We start from the raw sequence: 22,175 nt of genomic DNA, 5'->3' as shown, positions 1-22,175 counted from the left end.
TTTTTTTTTTTTTTTTTTTTTTTTTTTTTTTAAGAGGAATGTTGAAACAGAATAACTGAGCTGTTGTGGAAGTTATTGTGCCAGGGGGAGGAGAGGCAAAATACTATCAGAGCTATGTGGGACAGTTGTGCAAAAGTCCTGAAGGTCCATGTGGATGTATTTATCAACACAGATTTCTCAACAGAACCAGAATTTAAACGTGAATGTAAAACTTTTCCAACTTCTGAGCTGATCCTGCATTGTTTTCTGTATCAGCAAATTTTTATTTATTTTAAAGGATCTTAATGGGGAAAAAAAAAAAAAAAAACATTTCATGAGCTCAGCACAGGCGTGACTCTCAGGGGACGCTCTGGGTTTTTACTTCCAGAGACCTCTCAAAAAGCCAGCCCAGCCTGCTGTAGGCTCAGACCTGACTCCTCCAGTCTCCTGAGAGAGAATATTAGAGCCTATTCCTGTGATTTTTACCCTTTTTTGCTTTGTGTGGGCATCAGGGTGTGTGTAGTACAGACTGATGAGCACAGGCAGGCACCTGCCTGAGTCCATAAATATCTCTATGGGCTTTCAGTGCTTTGCAGCAGCCCTCTTAGCTCACTTCCTTCTGCTGCAAGAGGGTTTTGGCTATTAAAATGTTGGTTTTGTAAAATGTCACACCAAAAAGTGGAGTTATTTAACACAGGATTTACAGGATTTACGGACTCGAGTCTTTGCCCCCTAAATACACTTCAGTCCTGTGGGGGCCGAGCTTGGGGTGCCAGTAACACCACAAATTTCTCCAGAATAGCACTAAACACGGGGTTTTCTCCCCCCAAGAGCCAGCAGGTGCTTGGCCTAGCGGGAAGCGGGGCTGAGCCATTCAGCCATAACAGAGCGCCGCAAAACTACAATTCCCAGCATGCCTCACGCGGCAACACCCCCTTCCGAGGCGCCCTATTGGCGCGCCGCCCCTCTATCCCCGCCCCACCTGGCAGCGCTCTTTTCCTATTGGCTAAAGCGTTGTGAATGCCGCTTCCCATTCGCCGGTTGGAGCCGCCGTTGAAATTTGAAATCCTGAGGCGGCGGAGGTGGTGGCGGCTGTGGCGGAGGGGGGTTGGTGCCTGCTGGGTCCCGCTGGACGCGCTGAGGGGGCTCGGGCCCGGGTCGCTGCCGGCAGGTAAGGGCTGAGGGGGTTCCTTGGTGTGCTTTGGGGGGCGCTTGGGGGCCCCTTTGTGTTTTTTCGGGGGGTTGGGAGGGTTTTGTGGGTGTGTGTGGGGTCTTGTGAGGGGGTCTGTGGGGTTGGGGCCCAGAGGCAGGGCTCAGGGGGCGGCGGGGGGCTCGGGAAGGGCTTGGGGTCGTCCTTGGGTCTTGGGGGCGATGTAGGGGGGTCTCTGGGGAGTGGGGGTGAGGTGAGGGGGTACGGGTTTGGCTCAGTGGGATTGGGGTCCCCAGGGAGCTGGGGGGGCTCGGTCAACAGAGATGCGCTTTTCTAGGTCGCTGAGGCCGCTTTTTGGTCCCCCATAAAGAAGGGAGGACGAGGGGGCTGGCTGCTGCCCCCCACGGCTGTTCTGGGCTGGGGCTGATGCGAATTCTCCCTCAAACGGTTTGGGAGTCGGGTGGCCTCTGTGGTCAGAGGCAGGCCACGACTGTGAAGGAGGCTGTTAACGGGAAAAGTCATCGCTGGTTCTGAGCTGAGGTGTTTGTGGTAGAAAGGAAAAACTTTTTGAGGAAAGTCCAAGTGAGCTGGGCCTGTTTAGCCTAGAGAAGAGGGTACTGAGAAGGGATCTCACCAATCTCTACAAGTACCTGAGGGGGCCATGTGAAGAGGATGGGGCCAAGCTCTTCTCAGTGGTGGCCAGTGATAGAACGGTGGTTAACGGGTGTAAATTGAACCACAGGAGGCTTCATTGCCATATGAGGGAGAGCTTCTTTATGGTTTGGATGACAGAGCACTGGAACTGGCTGCCCAGAGAGGTTGTGGAGTCTCCTTCTTTGGAGATGCTCAGAACCTGCCTGGATGTGGTCCTGTGCAGCATGCTTTATGTGATCCTGCTTGAGCAGGACTAATGATCTCTGGAGGTCCCTTCTAACCTCAACCATTCTGTGAAAAGATAACTGTCAGCTCTGTGGGGAAACACAGCAGCACGTGCCTTGGGTCACTTAGTGATGTGTGAGCTGCAGTTAACATGTGAAAACCAGCCCAAAATACCAGGCGTGAATGTTGGTTGTAATGTGTCACTCTGTCTGGGGTGAGTGCTCTGCATCTTAGCTGCTGGAGGGCTTCAAAAGGATAAATAAGTAGGAAAAAATTGCTTTTGCTTTGTGTGCTCAGTGCAGGCATTTGAGACCACACTGGTGTATTGGGTGTTGTGCCTCTGTGACTGGTAGTACCTAACAGGTAGCTGCTAGGAAGCCCTCAATTTATAAATTGGATTCACTTGTTGTCACCAGACTTATGTTCTCAAATTCGGAATGGAAGACTGCTGCTTGTACATAAATAAATATTCTTCAGAAACACGAAGCAGTTTCATTTTGGGATCTCTGAGTGGCCATAGTGGGGGAAAACTTGTCTTTCACAACCCCTACTTGCATGAGTTGGCTACTGACCACCTCAAACAATGTCATTTTTTTTTTTTTTACTTAAATATTTTAAATAAATGCAGAATTTGACTTCTAGACTTAATATCTAAAAGTCTGGACAAAAATACACACGTATATGGGGTCAATTTGTTAGCCATTCTAGTGATCTGAATCTGGTGCATGTGTAGCTGAATAACAAGCCTGAAGTCTTCAGGTGAGCATCCCATGCTTATGGAGCTTGTTTTAAAGGTGCTGCCAACTTCATCACATCTTAGGCTTTGTTTCTAAACTGATTGCACAAAATAACTAAAGAATTGCTATCCCAATTTTAGCTTGCACTGAAGTGCTTTATTTCAAGTTCTACAGGTTAATGTAAAAATATTTTATGTAAAATAACTTGGGCTAAAGTATGAGTGTGGTGAAAGCTAAAGAAGGAATGAAGAAATAGCAAATAGAGGCGTACTTGGCATTGCTTCCATATCTGTTGTTTGCATTCTCTTGCTGATTAACACCCTGCTGTTGTCAGTCTCTCAGACAAAGAAGCTGAGCTTACTGGAGAGTAGGAAACGGACTTTCCCATAAGGATTATTGTAAGAGTGGGGAGATGAATATTCAAATTTCCATATTTAAGTCTCTGCATACAAGGGCAATGAGATTGAAAATGTGACAAAGCTTTCAGTGTGAGTGTTCTTGTTACCTCTTTACGAAAATTAAAATGATCATTTGGAGTCTCCCTCTGCTAATTTTGTTGACTGCATGATGGAGGGTGAAGAAAGCAGCTGATGGTCAGCTGTTTGTTCAAATCAAGCTTTTGAGATAACTTGGAATGGTTATCCAGTGCAGAAAGCCAACATCTCTGCTTGATGATCCTGGTTATCTTGCATAAGTGCTTTCTGATGCCTTCTAATTTCAATTCCTATGAAAGAAATCACTTTGTCAGAGGCCTGGCAGATAGCTGAGCTATCCTTGGTGGACAATGGTTATGCCTAGATCTTGCTTAAAATGCTTCTTGTGCTCTGGTCCTTTTTGGTTGTTTCTGTTTGCTCAGTAGCAACACTGAGCATTGTTGCTTTAATGTTTAAAAACAGAGGAGACTCCAATGGGAATTAGAAGTAGACTGAGTTCAAGTACATAGAACATGTTGGCTTGCCTGGGATACTTGAAGTGTTCTTTTTGTATTTCTAACTTATTTTCATCTTTGATCTTAGATGTTGTGGAAATTTTAGTTTCAAGTCTTTCACATTTTAAATATTAGTAAAATTAGACAAGCCTGTATGGTCTAGTGAAGCTTTGTGCATGTCTTAAAAGCAATATTTCATAAATATCTATTTATTACTTTTTTTTTAGATTTACATACTAGTAATGTCTATACAACAAAGGATTCTTAAGTATATGTGCTTCACAAAAGCAGCATGTGTTCAGACAGTGCTGGAAAAAGCTGAATAATTGTATTCAGGACTCTGATCCTAAACACACCCTAACTAAACACATTTGTGTTTTGCTGATATACAATGTAGAAATGAGACCATGTGAATAAAATAGAGGAATGATTGTCATCTGCCCCTTGCAAAAGCTGTAATTTTGCTTAGCTGGATGCCCTATTACAAGAGACATGACTGCATGTCACTGCTGGTTTTAAGGGGCTGAGAATGAAGAAACTTGCAAATGATAGAGCTCCTTCTAAAGTATGGGCAGCTTAATTAGTAGGGTAGTATGTTAACTGGAAAGCATAATATTAGCAATTAACTGCCTAGACCACTAGCAAAAGCAGAGGGGCTGGACAAATGCTGCATTTAGATGCTTTCATAGTCTCGAGGTACCTTTTCATGTCAGGATTTTGAATGCTTTTAAGGCTGCTTTTGAAGCTTTTTTTTTTTTTTGCTAGCCAGTGTCAGGCTTCCAACTTCAGTTATCTGAAAGTGCATCTGGCTGACCACACCCTCTCATTCATGCAGTGATGTTGTATGTGTTGATATCCTAGAATGAGTCTGCAGATTTTAAATGCAGAAAATGGAGAAAATGGAGAAAACATCAGTGATGATCTAACAGCGGAAGACTGTGGTTTTTGCTTCGCACCACCGGAACCTACAGGAAGACCTTCCATTCTGCGCCTGTCCCAGAAAGAAAACCTGCCACCAAAAAGCGTGGCAAAAGCTATGAAGGTAGAGTTTTGCTTTCATATTGGTTATGTTCTTCTTCCTCCTATGATCTACGCTACTGAACGCGTATGCTGTTTGGAGCTTGAAGATGTTCTGGTGTTCATGTTCTTTTTTTCTTTTCCCCTGCTCACCCCTGTCCCTTTCTTAAAGGTAACCTTTCAAACTCCTCTAAGAGATCCTCAGACTCGAAAAATCTTGAGTCCTACCATGACGGACAAACTTGAGTCTACTTTCACACTTGATGATTGCAGTGAAGCCTTTCAGGATGATCTTTTATCTGCACCAGTCAGTATTGAGTAAGTAGAGTATTCACTGCTAGCAGCATTAGCAATGGGGGACATCTGCAAGCTAATTTTCCCCTTTTTAAACCTGTATATTTAAACTGTAATACAATATTTTGTAACGAGATGGAAACAGTAAAAAATAATGCTGACTTGATACATAAACTTCTTTCAAAGATAACTGTTACTACTTTTAAGAAAGCCTTCTTGTGGTTTGTAATATTGAATATTGAACTACATTTTTAATTCCTTTACTAACTGATTTCCTTCAGATGACTATAATAAGATATATTTCTTAGTGTATTTACTAGTAAGCATAAATAATTTAAGAGAAAAGTACTTTAGGCAGAGAATGTGAAACTGCTTCCTATGGTAAGGTTTTCATGCGAGGCTATGACTATTCTGAAGTTAATCAAGCCTTAAAACTCCATCTTTATGTTAGGTACTACTTTATCTCTTTAGGCTTTCTCCTTAGGATACGTTTTCTGGAGGGTTAGCTTGAATTGCCACCTTGAGCCAGTGAGTGTTAAGATTAAAGGAAATCTAATAACACAGGGAATATCATGTCAATTCCAAGTAAGAACAGTCTAGCAGCCTGGGTCTTAAGGAGCCTGGTGGCACCTGTCTAGAGAAGAGCACAAGGTCTGCAATGTTACAGTTTAGGGTTTTGTAACCTCTCCTTTACTACAAGTGTTGTTATAATGGTATAATGATAAAATATCTAAATAGGCAAGCCTCAATGCATATTTTTCTTACTGAATTTTTCAGCCCCTTCTTAAACTTCTGCAAACATCTGGTGTCTACAGTGCCCAGTGACAAGAAGTCTCAGATCTTAACTTTTGTCTTCTGTGAGGAAGTACATCCTTTTGTTTTCAGCTACTCTATAGTATTCATTTGATCCCAATTCTTGTGTTTGGGACAGGGAGAAGAGAGAAAGATTGAATGCTTACATGTTCATTAAACATTTAGGTTTGCTTCAGCCGTTAATTTGTATGTAATCTTCAGTTGAGAAAAGTACATCTGAGCAAACCACCTCAATTCTTAAGTAACTTAATTGTGTTTATGCCTCAAACTTATTGCTTAAATGAAGATTTGGTACATACATGGCTCAGTTCAGTTAAAAAGGCTAGCACCAAACTGGCTTTAGTTAGGGGGATGAGTGTGTGTCAAGATACCACTTTGGCTGTGCATATCTTTTCTACATTTAAAATATAAGAATCTGCTTGCAGCAAACAAGCTAAAGGAGTGGGTCTTGCTGAAAGAGGTCACTTTTGACTAGTTTCTGAATAAATTAAGCAAAGTTTCAAGCAGGTGTCTTGCTCTGGGCTGGCATTTATTAGGTTAAGCACTGAAGGAGAATGGGAGGGGCCTGAGCAGTTGAACAAGTCTGGGGCTGAACTATAGCAGGGAAGAGGCGCTCCAACCCGGTGAGAAGAACTTCCTGAACTCTATCTCCTGCCTTTGCTTTCAGGCTTATCAAAGTGGTATTTTTATTGACAGGCTTTTAATCATGTCCTGCTCTACAGCAGATATGATTGGCACATAGAAATAGCTACTTTGAGCAGGGACAAAACAATGGGAGGAAATCCTGTTTCAGGAAGTAATGGCTTAACTCTCTGTAGTCTGAGGCAAAGCCTCAGAAGTTAAGTCAAGTTTGGGGAACTAACGTGGAGAGCAATGACTTGTAGACTACCAACCAGTAGTGAGTACACAAACTCATTCTTTAACCTGTTTCTTCTGCTGGAGAGTCTTATGTTTTACTTACTGGAGAAGTATTTGCTTGTATACTGCTTTGCTCTTCAGCTCTTGTTTTGTATTGAGTTCAGAGTGCCTGAAATGTAGGATCTGTTTTTGACATATAGGCCTCTGCAGATGATATCCTGGTGGATACTTGCACCGGGGGGAAGGGGGGGGAAATCTGTTGGTGACCAGACAGAGCATTGACTAGAATGGGAGAACCTGAATCATAATTTAGTTTAGTCTGTCTTGTGACTTGGTCATGACTCATGGATGAAATTACACAAAAATGCACCACTTGTTGTGCCTTTCCTCAGACTCCTTGTTGTTAATAACTTCCTAAGCAACGTGTATTTCACACTGCTTAGTGACAGAGAAATGTCTGTAAGTTGTAGTGAGTACAGGTCATCAGAGGTGACTGGTGTAAGGTAGCTGTGTGTAGAACTGATGGCTTAAGAATACTGAGTACCTTCAAAGATTGTTTTTTTCATGTAGTTTGTGTGTGCTAGCTCGTGATTTTAGACTACTTAGGTAGCATCTGGATTTTTGCTTTTAGGGCATTCTTTTGCTATCAGCTGCTCTCATTATACCACCAATTTTTATTATCTGAAGAAAGCTACTTAAGCAAATAGCATTTCACATCATATTTAAAGAGATATCTAAAAAATGGCTATATCATGTGTGATTTGACCTTTTTTAATGCAGCACGAGTCTTCAAAAGACTGAAGCTGAAGCAAGTAATACAGAGATAAATACGCAAATGCCAGAGAAAGTCAGTGCTGCTCCTTTCCCAGATGATGAGATGCCAGTGAAGAGCCGAGGTTCCTACAATATTGATTTTGATAACTTAAATGACATCAATCCCTTTCAGAGTTCAATGCAGCTTCAGAACTCTCCTGGAAATCTGCAAAAATCTCCTGTAAGAGTATCTAGCAGCTCTGGGAAAACTTCTGAAAAAAGTAGTAATTCTCTTCCACTGGATAGTACAGCTTCTTCAGCTATAGCAAGTACTGAGCACCCAAGTGAAGAGGAGAATACTTTTTTTGCTGGAAAAGAATCTGTTTTGACAGAGTTGGAGTCTAACAAACCCAAGCTGTCCCCAAAACAAACTATCAGTGACTCTGTGCAGGAGTCAACTTCCACAGAAGTAAACCAAGCTGGTAAATCTGGCAATCTGGGTCCTCGTAGCTCTGATGTAACTGATTCTTCTAAAACTGGGGAATCAAAGCTTCAGAATGTTTCAGTAGCAGAAAAAGCTTCTGCAGAAGAGTTGAAGCCTCTGGAAGAACCTGCTGTCTCTAAAAGGGAACCCTCAGAAAAGCCTGGTGTCCCCAAAGCCGGACCAGTAAAACTGGAATTTGACTTTGATAATACCAGTGCTAGAAAACCACCGCCGAAGAAACTAGGTAAAAGGCCTGGTATTAAACCACCTTCCAAAAAAATTCCGACTACCAAAACAAAGCCAGAGAATACTGAAGTGCAAAATAAAAGTAATGTGGAAGATGAAATTCCTGTTCCAAAAGCATCTTATAAGTTTGACTGGGACAAACTTGATGATCCAAACTTCAATCCCTTTGGAGGAGGCTCTAAAATTTCCACCTCACCCAAGTGCTCTGAACCTAGCTCTCAGAAAGCTGACCTGCAGGAGGAGCTGGATCACACCTCACCAAGAAAGGAGCCTCTTCCAGTGGAGCAGGATAACAGACCAATTACTGGTGAAATTCTTGAGAAAAAAGAACCCAGAAGCCCGTAAGTAAATCTGTATAACTGAAAGTAGAAGGGCCTTGAACTCGTGTGAGGAAAAAGTAGTTAAATGGTATCTATCTAATAATAATTAGACTCCTACACCTCCTTGACTTTCTTCCTCCAAGGCTGGCTGGCTTATATTGCACATGGTAACCTTTAACACAACATGTTGCAGCAGCTAAGATTTCACTGGAGAAACCATGGCTAGCTCTTGGCAAAATGTATCTTTAAATTTGGAGGAAGGGAAGGGGGCAGACTTACATGGGAAGAGCATTAATGCCTTGGTCAAGTAGCTCTTTACCTACTCCAAGATGAAAGTGAAGTGTGAAATATCAGGTAACTATTATCTTTCAGTAAACAGGTAAATAGGCAGTGTTGCATATCAGGTACTACATGGAAGAACTAGGCAGTTCTGTTCTATACTTAGTGTCTTGGCTGAACTCAGAGGTGCTGTTTCTGCCTTGCATTTTCTTGGTATCTGAATGCTATCTCCCATAAAAATGCTGGTTATGAAAGTTCTGTTTTTTTGGCACCAGATGAAGCAAGCTTCTCCTACTTGGGAATGGGAGATAATGTGTTGCCTTTTCTTGGAAGTGTAACTATTAAAATGTCAGCATTACAATAGGCAGCCAGGAACAAACCTGAAGGAGACTGCCAGGAGATGCTGATTTTAACAGAAATGTTTGCTCTCCCAGTGTACTGTAATCAGCTACTATTTACCAAAGGGGAAAGTTATGCTGTCAGCATTAACTGAAGTATTGGACCTCTCTAATGAAGTTCTATGGCTTACACCAAGAATCACAGTGTTATTTTGGTGGAAAGAGCAGCCTGCTTGTAATTCTGCTCTTAATTAAACAAAAGCCTATCTTTAGTTTAAAAATGTTGGGCTGCTCAAATGGAAATGAGAAGGGTGTTAAGTGAACAGGAACAAGTAATACTGTTGTGATTTTTCTGCTTCCCACATAGCACTGCTTCTGGTGGAGGTAGAGCTTTGTCATTTAAGTTGTGACCAGGCAAGATGGAGAATTTACATCCTCATCTTCCTTGAAGCTTCCTGTACTTTGCAGTAGAAGCGCTCAAATAAGCTTATTTATTCAGTGCTTCAGTATATCTCATATAGGTAAAATTCAGAACTGTCTGTGACTGGGATTTTGACTTTTCCCTCCTCTTCCCACCAAGGGAGATCGGCAAACAGAATGTGGTAGAAGACAAGCCAAGAATGCAAGAAACGCCAGGAGTTCAAGAAGCTGAACTTCCAGAAGCACCGGCAATGGTAAGGTATAGAAAAGATAGCCAGCTTTTACCAAGTTGTTCCTTGGAACAAAGTTCTTTGCAACTTAACCTTGTCAGACCCATGTTTGATAATTTATCCAAGAAATAGTTTTTTTTTTTTTTTTTTTTAATGAAGCTTCAGCAGTTCTAGAGTAAATGTAAACTGTGTCGACTTGTCTTTTGAAGGTAACATCAGAGACAGACAATTGGTGTCTTGGTATGTGGTATCATTTTTGATCAGCAGTTGCGTACGAGGACAAACACAAGGGTGTGGATTCTTAAAAAGTGACTCCTGTACTTAGTGTTGGTACTGTTTAGTTTCCCAGTCTGAATTACTGAGGCTTATTATCCTGGTTGCACAGCTAATTTGTGCCAAACCAATTTGATTATTAGTGACTTTCATATTGCATTTAAATTGTTGTTTTAAACAATAAAAAGGATTGTTTTTTTCTTTTCAGGAGAAGCAAATAAACCCATCTAAAGTGTCTCCAGCTAATACCCCATCTCACGATAATTTAGTTTCTGCTGACAGTGGGAAAAGGTCAACGCCTGCAGAAGAAACTAAACCTAGCTCACACAAAACTGAAATAACAGCAGATGAGCAGACAGCAAGCACTGAAGCTGAAGAGTTCTTCAGACCATCAGCAGAAGGTAAGGATACTCCTTCACAGTAAAATGGAAAGATATTGTTATAGTAACTTCTGTGCATGTATTTCTTTTCAGTTTTAGTACTGATTTTAGCTTTTATTATCTTCCATTTCCTTCTTCTGGAAGGATTGTTGGGGGGAAAAAAAGCCCAACACAATAACTAGCAGGGTGGGAAATGTACCTGAGCTTACTTCTAACTTTTTCTGTATTAATAGGTTAAGCTAAATTGAAATAGCTGGCTATCAGCCATCAGCTGCTTGTGAAGATGAAACTTGGGCTTGTGTAGAAATAATTTATTTGGGGCTTCAGTGGCAGCTTTTCTTTTTTTAAGAAGAAAACCTCTGCCCTTAAAATCACTTCTGGTATTAAGGGGTTTCTAAAGGGAGAACACTGGAGCTATACAACTACCTGTAATTGTGAGTCTTGAGGGTAACTGCAAGCCCCCAGCACTGCTTGAATAGTCGCTGCTTATTGCTATATGGATGGTCATTCATACATTTTAGAGCTCTTTGCCTGATTTTCATTTTATTTCTTTTTGAGATAAAAAGTGCAATATCTTTTAGTAGATGGAAAATGAGCTCATGAGATAGGAACACAAACTTATTGACTGTATACACCAGCATAGCTGTAGATGCTTCACTGTGAGATAGCAATGAAGATGCAATATTATCATATCATATATCACTTCTTTTCCAGTTCTAGGAATGGGCAATGAAATAGACTATCTGGAGCAGTTTGGAACTTCATCAGTAAGTATTGTATTGAAATGCTTTGTTTGCCTCCCTGGCTGGGTGAAAAGGAAGCCATGAAGCCTTAAATGTTTTTGTGAAGTAACTTGACTTTGAACTTGCTTACAGAAATACAGGTTTATTTCATAGGAATGTGTCAATAAGGCATGGTGAGGAGGAGGGAATATAGTTATAAACAATTCTGCAAAGAATCAGGTGTCCTATGCTTCCAGTTTGGAGAGTTTGCCAGTTTTCTTACAGTGGTGAAGTTCGGATGGATGACATTTCCCCTCTCTGCCAAAATGGCAAGAACAGCATGCTTTGAAAGTGCAGGATCATTGTTTTGAAAAGATTTTTTTAAGCCCTTCCGTTTCATGGGCTGTTTCAGGAAATGTTTCAGGAAATCTGACTCTGAATTGGCTATGTCATGTTTCAATCAGTTCAGCTCAGTTGTTTTTTTCTCCCGCTTTGGGCTGGAGTGGGAGTGGCTTTGAGTATAGAGTGAATATACTGAAATTAAACTTGGTTTTTAGTCATACTGTGTTTGTCCTTATTTTTATGTGAGTAAAAACAAAAGACAAGACTATGCATTCAGTTTACAGTACCATCTTTCAGTGTCTTTGCTGGTTTTGAATAGTTAGTAAAAGTTTGTCCTTTTGGCTCTATCTGTGAGCAGAGGACTGTTCACTTGATGTTACATAAGGACTTCAGAACTCGGTGCCCACAAGCTTATGTATTTTTCTCCTGAGAACAATACTCTGGCCACAGAAGAATAGGCTCACCCTCTCTCCAGAGGGTTATTTGTGTGGGGGTTTGCGTGTGTGTTATTCTATGAAGCAGCAAATCTACCAGTTTATGCCTCTTCCCCTCAGTTCAAAGAGTCTGCTTTGAGGAAACAATCTCTGTATTTGAAGTTTGACCCTCTGCTGAGAGACAGTCCAAGAAAACCAATTTTTGGCACTATTGAGACAAGTACAAGTATCATGACTGCAACTGCTCCACCACGGTATGGGTAGGTATTGATTTAATCCAGACTGTAGTATGTGGTGGTATAAGGAAAGGCAGCGCTGGAATATTATGTTGTGTTTGTTTGTTTTTAGCCCTGTTTCTGATCTAAGCAAACTGCTTGAGGAAGCTGAAAAGCCTGCAGTGAGTCTTCAAAATGAAGAGAAACCAAAAGGACTAGATCTTCTAGGAACATTTACAACTTCTGTAAGGATGTCTGGAGTGATACTGGGTTTCATGTCTTTATTTTGGGGAAGCGATCAGCCAGAATCTGGAGTTAAGACTTACACAGCTTTTAAAGATTGCAGAATATTTGAGGCTTATTTTAATTGTTGTCCTAGAAAGGTTGGTTAACTACTCATATCAAAGCTGAACTTTTGGATGGACTTAATTTTCTTGTATTACAAATCTTTTTTTGGGGAAACTGATGGCATTGCACATGGTCTAGGAGAATTTGAACTGTTTTTAAAAACTGCTTTAATCAAGCAATCTTTTTTCATACAGCTGAAGCCACAAAAATAAGACAAACTTCTATTTTAATTGCAGTGCTGAGATGAAAAGCACTTTTTGATTAAACTTGATGCCATACAGTGTAAGCTTCAGAGCAATGAACACCCTTATATGAACAGATCTGCACACAGTAACTCATCCTGAAAAGGTGTTCTGTTTATTCATAGGGAATAGTATGGTGTCATAACCATCAGAAACACAGCAGATAATTGGAGGATAGCACTCTGTTACACCTCAGATAACAATGTAGCTTTATAAAATACCTACAAGATAAGAAAGCCATGGTAATTAAGTTATGGAGGTATTTAGGGGGGCTTCTTATTGGGATATATTCATTTACACTGAATAATCTATCAACAGTTAATGATTGCATAAAAAAGTCAGAATCACTTAACTCAACTTTTACTTCCTCACAGGACACAGATTCCTTAATCCCAGACTCCTTCACTAGTGACATTTCTCCACTCCATTCTGCTGCTTCCACAGATGCTGCGGTGGATGCTATTATAGATGTACTAAAATATAGCCAAAAAGACATGGATGCAGCTGTTGAACTGGTTAAAAGAGAGGTATGGTGACACATGACTCTGCATAGCCTTGAAAATTGTTTTTGTTTAGATTGTGTTGTAGAGTTCCATGCTTGGCAATTCTGTCAGTCATACTAGACATAAACATCTCATCTCCAAAAGTTTGTTGTGTTCTTGATAGGAACAATAGGTGTAGAACTCTGAAGAGCTGATATCTAAGGAAATATGTGAAACTTCACTTTTAGTTGGGTTCTGCCTTAGAACCGATGCATATTAAAAAGCATTCTTGATCAGATTTGGGGCTTGATAACAGTTATCAAAATTTTTTTTTAAACTACCCAGGAAATACCTATTCTTACCAGTGGGAAGGAGGGGCTGCGTTTTATATAACTATTCCAGTAAAGCAAGATAAATCTGTAATATCAATTCAGTGTGGTGATAACTTTTTTTTTTTTGTGGAATAGGGAGGCATGTCAGTATGTCCAGCAACTAAAATAAGTGCTGGGGAGATCCAGAGCTCCCTCTGGACTAACATTAGTTGGGAGGGGCAGAAAGAGTCAATGGGATTTTAAACATTGACTCACAGAGTGGCTGAGGTTGGAAGGGCCCTCTGGAGGCTGTGTGGTCTGACTCCTGCTAAGGCATGGCCACCCAGAGCAGGTGGCCCAGGACTATGTCCAGGTGGCTTTTGAAGCCCTCCAAGGAGGGGAGCTCCACAACCTCTCCAGGCAACCTGCATGGTAAAAATAATGTTTCCTGATGTTCGGGAGGAACCTTTTGTGTTCTAGTTCTTGCCTGTTGCTTCTTGTCCTGTCACTGGGCACTGCTGAAAAGAGCTTGGCTTCATCTTCTTTGCATCTTTCCTTCAGGTATATACAGACATGGATGAAATCCCCCTGAGCTCCTTCTTTTTCCATGCTGAACAGTCTCAGCTCTCCTCGTAGGATAGGTGCTCCAGGCCTTTCACTATTTTGGTGGACCTCTGGACTCTTTTCAGTGCTGGGGGACCCAGAACTAGACCCAGCACTCCAGGTGCAGCCTCACCAGTGCCGAGTTAGAGAAGGATTGCGAGAGGAAGGATTGCCTTTTTCCCTGCTGCTGATACTTTGCCTGATGCATCCAAGAATAGTTAGCCTTCTTAAGAGCAAGGGCGTGTTGCTGGTTCGTTTTCAAATTGGTGTCCACCAGGATTCCTAGATCCTTTTCTGCAAAGCTGCCTTCTAGTTGGGTGCCTCCCAGCATGTGTTGGTGCCATTTGTTCCTCCTGAGGTGCAGGACTTCGTATGTCTCTAGTGTGTTGAGGTCCTTCTAGATGACAGCATGACCCTCTGGTGAATGGGTCACTCCCTTTTGCCTCATCTGTGAACTCATTGAGGGTGCACTCTACCCCCAGTCATCCAGATTGTTAATGAAAAAGGTAAATAGGACTGGACCAAGTATTGATGCCTGAGGCACTTCCCTCATTATCTTCTGTAACTAAATCACTACAGAAATTGCTTTTGAAACCCCACCTTCTCCCTGATGCCAAAAGAATAGTGTATTCACTCACTTTAAAGAATCTGGATACTTAATTTATTATAGCTTTTGGATTACGTGAATTCATGAATACTGAATATTGTAAGAGAAGGACTGAAGCACCAGTTCCCATAAAGCTAGTTTTCACTTCAAAATTAACTGCAGAAGAAAAGCATTCTAAATTCCAAGTGAATATGGCAACCAGTAAATTCCCTTGGTGAAGGTGACCTGCAGCCTATTGCTGCTTTACAGTTCTTTTCTTTTTTAGAGTATAAAAATACTACCTTTTCTGGGAGTGACTTTTACCCAGTATGTTGTCTAACACATGAAATGGGAAATGTGTGGCTCCGGCAGGGGTCACCTCTTAGTGCGCTGATCTGAAACAAAGAAGTTAGAAGAACAGGGAGCAAAGCTTATAATATCTTGAACATAATTCTTTGAAGTGAGATATTAGAGCACCATTTTAAACATGGAGAAATAGTTGCAGCAAGGCAGGTGTGACTGTTATACCAGCTATTGGGGCTCTTAAAAATGGATAGAAGTGCTCGGGTTTACTGTATTAACCTGAAAGCAAGATGGATCGAATTTACGATTTTTGTGAAACACCTCAAGCTGAGATGAGAAGGAGGGAAAATGTGTTTTCCTCCTGAGCAAATGTATCGTTTCATGAAAGCATGCTTTCTTGTCTGCTGAACCATTTCAGATGAGTTTGCTAATGAAAGCTTCTATCTTAACATGCTTCTGCTGTTTTAACACTTATTTCTAGCTTAACTATTATTGATGCCTTCTGCAGGCATACCTCTTGAGTTGAAATGTTCAGATTCTCCTTATTTTATATTCTTTTTCACTCATGACTTGCTTCCTGCCATCTGAAATACTACAGTACACTTAAAATGCATTTACTCTTAAAACTGCTTAAAAAAAAAAACAAAAAACAAACAAAAAACAGTGTACTGCAATGTACCATGCAACTTTGAGAGGAAGACAGCAATAATTAAGTGCACTTACCTTTTTCTGTTCAAATTTCACAGCTGTTTTGGGCCTTGTTCGATGTTCAAGGCCTCCCACACTGTGCAGTCAACTTATCAACATTATGGCTAGTAATAGAAATTCCAGGACAAAACTGAATTCCTGGGGTTTGCACAAACTATTTAGTATTAAGCAGTAAAAGCACTCTTTGCTGTTACTGTGAGCTCTGCTTTAATTAAACTGATGTGAAATAGTTACATTTATTTTTAAGATGACTGAGGTGTCTTAAATTTGGAAACATGTTAGGGAGTGAGTTGAGTATTGAATAAAGATGACTCCAAACAGCAAATTAATCTTGACCAGCTTAGTCTTTCAGTATTTACTGTCTGTCTTGTGTTATGATCAGTAGATGCGTGACTGACTTTATGATTTGTAAATAAAAAGGGAATATATGTCACCTGAGAGCATTACTGGCCAATGAGCAATGTGTAGGATGGATAAGAGCAAGCAAGTGGTGGACTTGCCAGCTGAGAGAATTTGGTAACGCTGGGAATTGTGCAGTTTGAGTTCTAGTTTTCACGTACATCTTACTTGACTCAAATTTGTAAAGAAATGTTTCACTTTGAACCTGTTAGGCAGTTAGAGTTTGAAATGGGGAAAATTAAGTATAACTAAGCTACCCTTTGGACCATTCCTAGTATCAAATCTTGTATCACTTCATGTGAAAGAGACATGTTTACTTTTCCCTGAAAGGTTGAAGAGAAACAGTTGGAGACTCTCGAATGGAAAAAGAAGTATGAAAAGCTTCATATGGAATATAAGGAAATGGGGTAAGTATCTCTTCTATGCCAGCTTATTTACTGCAGCTGCTTCTTCCATCTTATAGTCTAACTTTCTTTTCTTTTTATAGAAAAATAGTTGCTGAGTTTGAAGGTACAATAACCCAAATGATGGGTAAGTTCTGAATTTGCATTTGAAATTATTCTGGGGGCTGTGCTTAGCCTAAGGTTGCCAACTGAACTGTTTCACTTCTGATGTCATTAATGTTTCAAGTGCTTTGAGGGTGAATAAGGTTTCAGACAAGGTACTTAGAGGGTAACATTTCAATGAATATTCATATAGACATGGCTGTGTGTTGATTTAGTAGATAATAATGACATTGGGAGGCAAGCATGAGCACATCTAACATCCTCTGACACTCCAGTGGACTGTGAACTACCAGTTTATTAAAACTGGCAGATCCAGATGTCTGCAGCTTGCTTAACGGTTCATTATCTGGCCTTAATTAAGCAATGGGATGTCAGTAGGAGATCTTGCTGGACTGATCTGCCCTCTGCTTCCATCAAGTTTGTCTTCCTAACTTTTGAAGCACATTAAGTGAAGTTCTTGTTACATAGGTACATTGTCCTAGCTGAGAAGTGAATTAGCCAAATCTGTGCCTTGCTTAAATGTAGTTCCTTTTCAGGAAACTGAAGAGTATGCTGTGTCTTTTGTATGTATGCTTTTTTTAAAAGTAAGCCTATGGGAAATGTAGCTCAGGCGTGCTAGCGAAAAGTTGTCCTGGAAAGGTTTGCCAGGCTAGTTTGTCTTGTTATCCCAGTCTTCTCCAGTTATTCAACTATTGTGATAATCACAATCTTTAATAGCCTTGGGGTTAGTACAAGAGAATATGTAGCAAACTAAGAGAATACTACTACTTTACTAAAAGTAAAGATACAGCCTCCTTTTTGGAGGAGACATTATGCTATGAAAACATCTTTTCAGTGTTATCTGGTGGGTTACTTGTCCATATTATAGATCTAGCTTTATACTAATTCAATAACAATCATTAATGTAACCCTGTTACCTCCGATTTCTTTAGAGGATGCTCAGAAGCAAAAGGAGCTTTCAAAGAAAGAAATGCAGAGGATGATGGAAGAGAAGCAACAAGTTATTTCAGATCTGAATTCTATGGAGAAATCTTTTTCTGAACTCTTTAAGAGATTTGAAAAACAGAAAGAAGTGCTGGAGGGTTACCATAAAGTAAGATGCTATAATGCAAATAATATTCTTCCAAGATAAATAAGACTTCCTTTCCTATTAGAGAAGATCATAAGTTATGCATTTCTAGAGCAGCCATTAATTAGCTAGTAGAGGCACAGCCTGTAAAACAAGTTGTCTGCTTTAAAGATTTAAAAATGTTCTATTATATTTAGTGGCTGGCTTAAAGTATGATAATGATCTTTCTGTTAGAAGCCAAAGGCTTTTCAAACAAAAATGAGCTGTTTCTTATTGTATGCATATTGGTTTTTCTGTTAATTATGAGGAACAAATCTATTGTAGCAACTTGTTGCATAAGGACAGCTTGTTTTCCCCTATGTAGCATTGAATGGGTACTGAAGAGGATTTTCTATTACAAGTCAAAATGATATACTTTACTGAATGTTCTCTAGCTTAAACTGGTGAAGTCAAACATACTCAGACTAGAAGAATGAAGTTAATGATGATCATAAGCTATGGTTTCTTATACAAAATGCTTAGACTTATTCAGCAGAAACCTATGCAGGACTTCATCTTGCATTCTTTCCATCCCTCTGCCCTGCTTTCCAAAGCCCTTTCCTTAGCACAGAGTTAAAGCATCACCTGGAGACAGTGAGTTGCTGAAGTCAGGAGTTGGAATTAGTAGGGAGACTTGGCACTTGTTTCATAGCTTATGTTACTTGGCAATTTTTTCCTCTTACTCTGATTGGTAAATACTGTCACTTTGGTGTAGTTAAGTTGCTGACTTGTGCAAAGTCTTTCCATTTTACCAACTAGTACATAAAAAGCCAACTAAACTTCTTCCTGTGGCAGAATGAAGAGGCTTTGAAAAAATATGCTGAAGAATACCTGGCTAGAATTAAGAGAGAGGAACAGAGATATCAGGCACTAAAGGCACATGCTGAAGAAAAGCTGCATCAGTAAGTACCATGCCAAGAAGCCAAGTACTAAGAGTGAAATATGCAGTTTTCCCCAGTTGCTGTTAAATGGGGTTTGCTTATGCCAAAACCTGGCTTAAAGTATTGATTTTGGGGGGTTGATCTTCAAAGAATGAGAATCTAGTGTGATTCTATGAACAGTCATACTGTGCTGTTTGAATGTGATAGAAACATCCATTTTGCTTCAATTCCAGAGCAAATGAGGAAATTGCCCAAGTACGAAGCAAAGCTAAATCGGAGACTGCAGCACTCCAAGCCAGCCTCCGCAAAGAACAAATGAGGATCCAGTCTTTAGAGAGGAGCCTTGAACAAAAGGTTAGTCAAAATGCTGTGATTGAGTCTTTTTAATCTATTGCCTTAGACAAGCTGAAGAAATACCTTGCACCACTACTAGAAATAGTCCTAATAACTGCTGTTTTAGGTGACTGCTGTCCAGGTAGGTGTTGGGAAATAAGTACTGAAATTGAGTCTTGACATAATTGATGTGTGCCTTATCTGTATATAGATTTTTTTTTTTTTTGGAGCAAAAGGGCTTGTTCCCATAGATGGGTCACAGAAATGACCAATCGAGGCTGCTGTCTCAGGATGCTCTCTAAACTACTGAAGGAGTTAGTGTTTTGAAACTTAAACACATCCAAGAGCAGAATCTGGAAATGATCTTGAATAACTGTCTGATTCAGCTTGTTTGTAGACACATGATTTGTAAGCCATTAGCACTAGTCAAGCTGTTTTGTATTGGCTGAACTCTTTCAATATTGTTCAGGCCCTTAATCTTTATGAAACACTGCGATCAAATACACTTCATGGATGAAGTCTTGAAATGCTTTGTAAAGCCACATCAGTCTCCTTTGTTAGAACAAATAAATAGAAATATTTGAGGGTTGAAACATATATTGCTGGAAGTGCATGCTCTTAGTTCTACTGCATCGTGGTTGTACTTCTGCCAACACTGAAGACTCAAAAACAGATAATTCTGATTCATTCCTGCTGTTAAGAAAAAATATCCTGTATTTATGTCTTCACGGTTATGGCTAAGGTTTGAATAAATAAGTAAACAGTAGGCCTATAACTAGAAAGATGAGATGAGTCATTTAGCAGAGAACTATTTTTTTTCCTGTTTAAGATTTGATTTTTCTTTTATTTTATGTTAGGAACTCTTATTAAAATGGTTTAACCACTCAAGCAATTAACACAAGCTGGAAACTACTACCACATGTTGGTAAAAGTACTGAAGCATCATCCCATGGAGATGTCTGTCTTGTGAAGTTTAAAATCCAAACCATTGCTATCATCTTGAATTTCAGTATACCTAACAAAATGACCTTGAGTCTGAAAAGTCTAAGTTTACCAAAATTTTTAGAAACAAATTGATCTATGGAAATCTGTTGAAGTAGAGAGAAATTGTAGTTAATTCTGCTTCACTTCCTGGGGCTCTTAAGGGGATCTACATGAGATCTACAAAGTAGACTGTCCCTTTTGAGTAAATTTCTGTAAGTCACTAGCATATAAATGGACTTTCTATTCCATGTTGGGAAATGTGGCTTATTGTGACTCAGCTTGCTACCTGTAGTATACCTTACATGTACCTGTAACTCTTCTTTTTTTCTTTAACAGGCTAAAGAAAATGATGAACTAACAAAAATCTGTGATGACTTGATTTTGAAGATGGAAAAAAATGCATAGCTTAATTGTTCTTGTAAATATTTCTAGTTTTTCTGACTTCCTGTCCCGTGTGTTCATTCAGTCTTTTAATTATGTATTGGGGGAAAAAATAAAACTTCACATTTGCACTCCTCTTGTATATTATTATCTCTTGTTGGAAATGTCAGTTTACCGATATGTTTATAAATACTGAAGTTCAATTTTCTCTTCTGGTATGTATCAATATATTGCCTACTTTCACATATGTCAGTGGAAGGAAAAACTTCTAATTGTCTTACCCTCAGTCTCTTCCCTGTGTGAGAACACCAAGATTCTGTGATGACCTGGCTGCTGATGAAGGTCAGCATTAAGGCCATGTCTGTCTTTCACTTCCTGCTGTGTCATTTCAGTCAAAACTTTACAAAGTTAGAGGACTGTAGTTTTAAGCAGATTAGGTGTCACATCCTGTCAATGGTGACTTATGTTCCTTCTAAATAAGAGACGGTTGTGAATCTTGAGAAGACCTGATAGCTGTTTGCAGTAAACCAGGCCAATTACTGATCTTGAAAGTGAATACTGAGCAGAATATTGTATAGGAGTGTTTTGTACTTTATTTCCAAGCAGGGCTTGGCGGTGGGGGGAAGAAGTTGTGGGATAATTTTTTCACTTAGTGATGTAAAAAAAAAAAAAAAAACTCAGAACTTCAGCTTTTCTTTATTAAAAGAAAAATATAAACATGAGCTGAAGTGATTTGTTTTCAGATGGGCTAAGATGCCAAGGGACTGGAAAACAGGACAGACTTGCTTGCTACTCTACTGCCGTAATATTTTTCAAGTCATTAGTCTGATACTATTGACTTTCCAGTCAGCCATCTAGAGTTCTATGCCACTCTTACAGAAAGGCTTTGAGGAATGTAGTAGGCTGCAGGTCACAGGTCATAATGAAATCAGTTTTAATTAGGACAGAAGTAGATACGTCAGATAAGTTATTACCTAACAGACCTTCTACAGGATTGTCTCATTGTGTAAGCTATAGTTTTTCATTTAATATTACTGGGAGGTCATTCCCTCACTTGCCTAACTAGTAGCTGCATTTTTCTCTCAGAAGGGTTGTTGCTGCCGGGTGTGCTTGTAGCTGTACTTGGAGCTCTTCCCTTATTTGTTAAGGGTAGTTTGCTTGGGGCAGGAGGAAAAATGACTAACAGTACTTAAATCATAGAATCTGTGGTATACTCTGGCTAGGTAGCTACTCATCATTATTGGTATGTTTACAGGAAGCCGTATGTAGCTAGAATACTCGAGACCTGTTCCACTCTAGGGTTAACTAATACTTCAAAGCTCATGGTGTGTTGAGTTTTCTTTCACTTTGTAGTTTCAGAACTAACCTGGGAATGTCAATGTGAAGTCAGTAGCAATGATATTGAATGCCCGCTTCCTGCAGAAATTGCTTTGCTAGATTTTTTTCTTTAATCTATAGCTCAGGAAGTGCTACATGGAGGCAGAGAAGAAATCATTCACAGAACAGACTGTACAAAAACAAAGCCTTGCTATCAAATTTAGATAACAGGGATTGCTCCAAGCTGTGTCTTGGAGTGTCCCTTTGTAGTAGACTTAAACAGAGCTGAGAAACTTGGTGCCTGTTGAATATGAACTCTTGCTCATATTTTTAATTATGGAGACTAATTTCTCTTGAAGTCCTCATTGAATACTGAGGCTGTGGGTTGATCTTAAGATAAGATTAGGCGTGTAGCCACAAAGTGTAGTCCTTTTCTCTCTGGTGTTGGATCATCTCTGTGGTGTGCTGGCCCAGATGGACTAACTGGCCAAGGTGAAAGGGTGTCTGATTAGAAGAAACTGGTTTGCAGGGGATCGATGTGATCGATGTGCTGTGAAGGTTCACTTTTTACATCTAGTACAAAAAGGGGTAA

The 22,175-nt window shown here is 40.0% G+C and overlaps 1 protein-coding gene across 2 annotated transcripts; it reads left to right on the top strand.

Annotated features, from left to right (window-relative positions):
- Positions 1–1,131: 1,131 nt before the first annotated feature.
- TACC3 (transforming acidic coiled-coil containing protein 3) lies at positions 1,132–20,408 on the top strand. Of its 2 annotated transcripts, XM_082759754.1 has the most exons (16): positions 1,132–1,150; positions 4,535–4,715; positions 4,863–5,008; positions 7,436–8,479; positions 9,656–9,749; positions 10,207–10,399; positions 11,093–11,145; positions 11,997–12,136; positions 12,225–12,336; positions 13,056–13,208; positions 16,404–16,480; positions 16,561–16,604; positions 17,512–17,672; positions 18,483–18,589; positions 18,802–18,922; positions 20,222–20,408. In XM_082759754.1, exons 2-16 carry the CDS (start codon positions 4,536–4,538, stop codon positions 20,288–20,290), a joined length of 2,694 nt encoding a protein of 897 aa, XP_082615880.1. In that variant the 5' UTR covers positions 1,132–1,150; position 4,535; the 3' UTR covers positions 20,291–20,408. The 2 variants fall into 2 exon arrangements, with proteins under 2 accessions (XP_082615880.1, XP_082615881.1); XM_082759755.1 differs by lacking the exons at positions 1,132–1,150; positions 4,535–4,715; positions 4,863–5,008 and adding an exon at positions 6,440–6,695.
- The last annotated feature ends 1,767 nt before the right edge of the window (positions 20,409–22,175 follow it).

This window comes from Aythya marila (genome assembly GCF_965140915.1).
Source record: "Aythya marila genome assembly, chromosome: 4".
In the NCBI taxonomy this organism is placed as follows: domain Eukaryota; kingdom Metazoa; phylum Chordata; class Aves; order Anseriformes; family Anatidae; genus Aythya; species Aythya marila.
Note: the sequence above shows the minus strand (reverse complement) of the source record. Positions and strands in the feature narration are given on the sequence as shown.

Bases quoted from the DNA above. Each gene is read 5' to 3' on its own strand.
- TACC3 (XM_082759754.1), top strand. From the start codon at position 4,536: ATGAGTCTGCAGATTTTAAATGCAGAAAATGGAGAAAATGGAGAAAAC. The intron at 12,137-12,224 runs GTAGGTATTGAT...GTTTGTTTTTAG, and splicing joins ACTGCTCCACCACGGTATGG to CCCTGTTTCTGATCTAAGCA. The intron at 16,605-17,511 runs GTAAGTTCTGAA...CGATTTCTTTAG, and splicing joins TACAATAACCCAAATGATGG to AGGATGCTCAGAAGCAAAAG.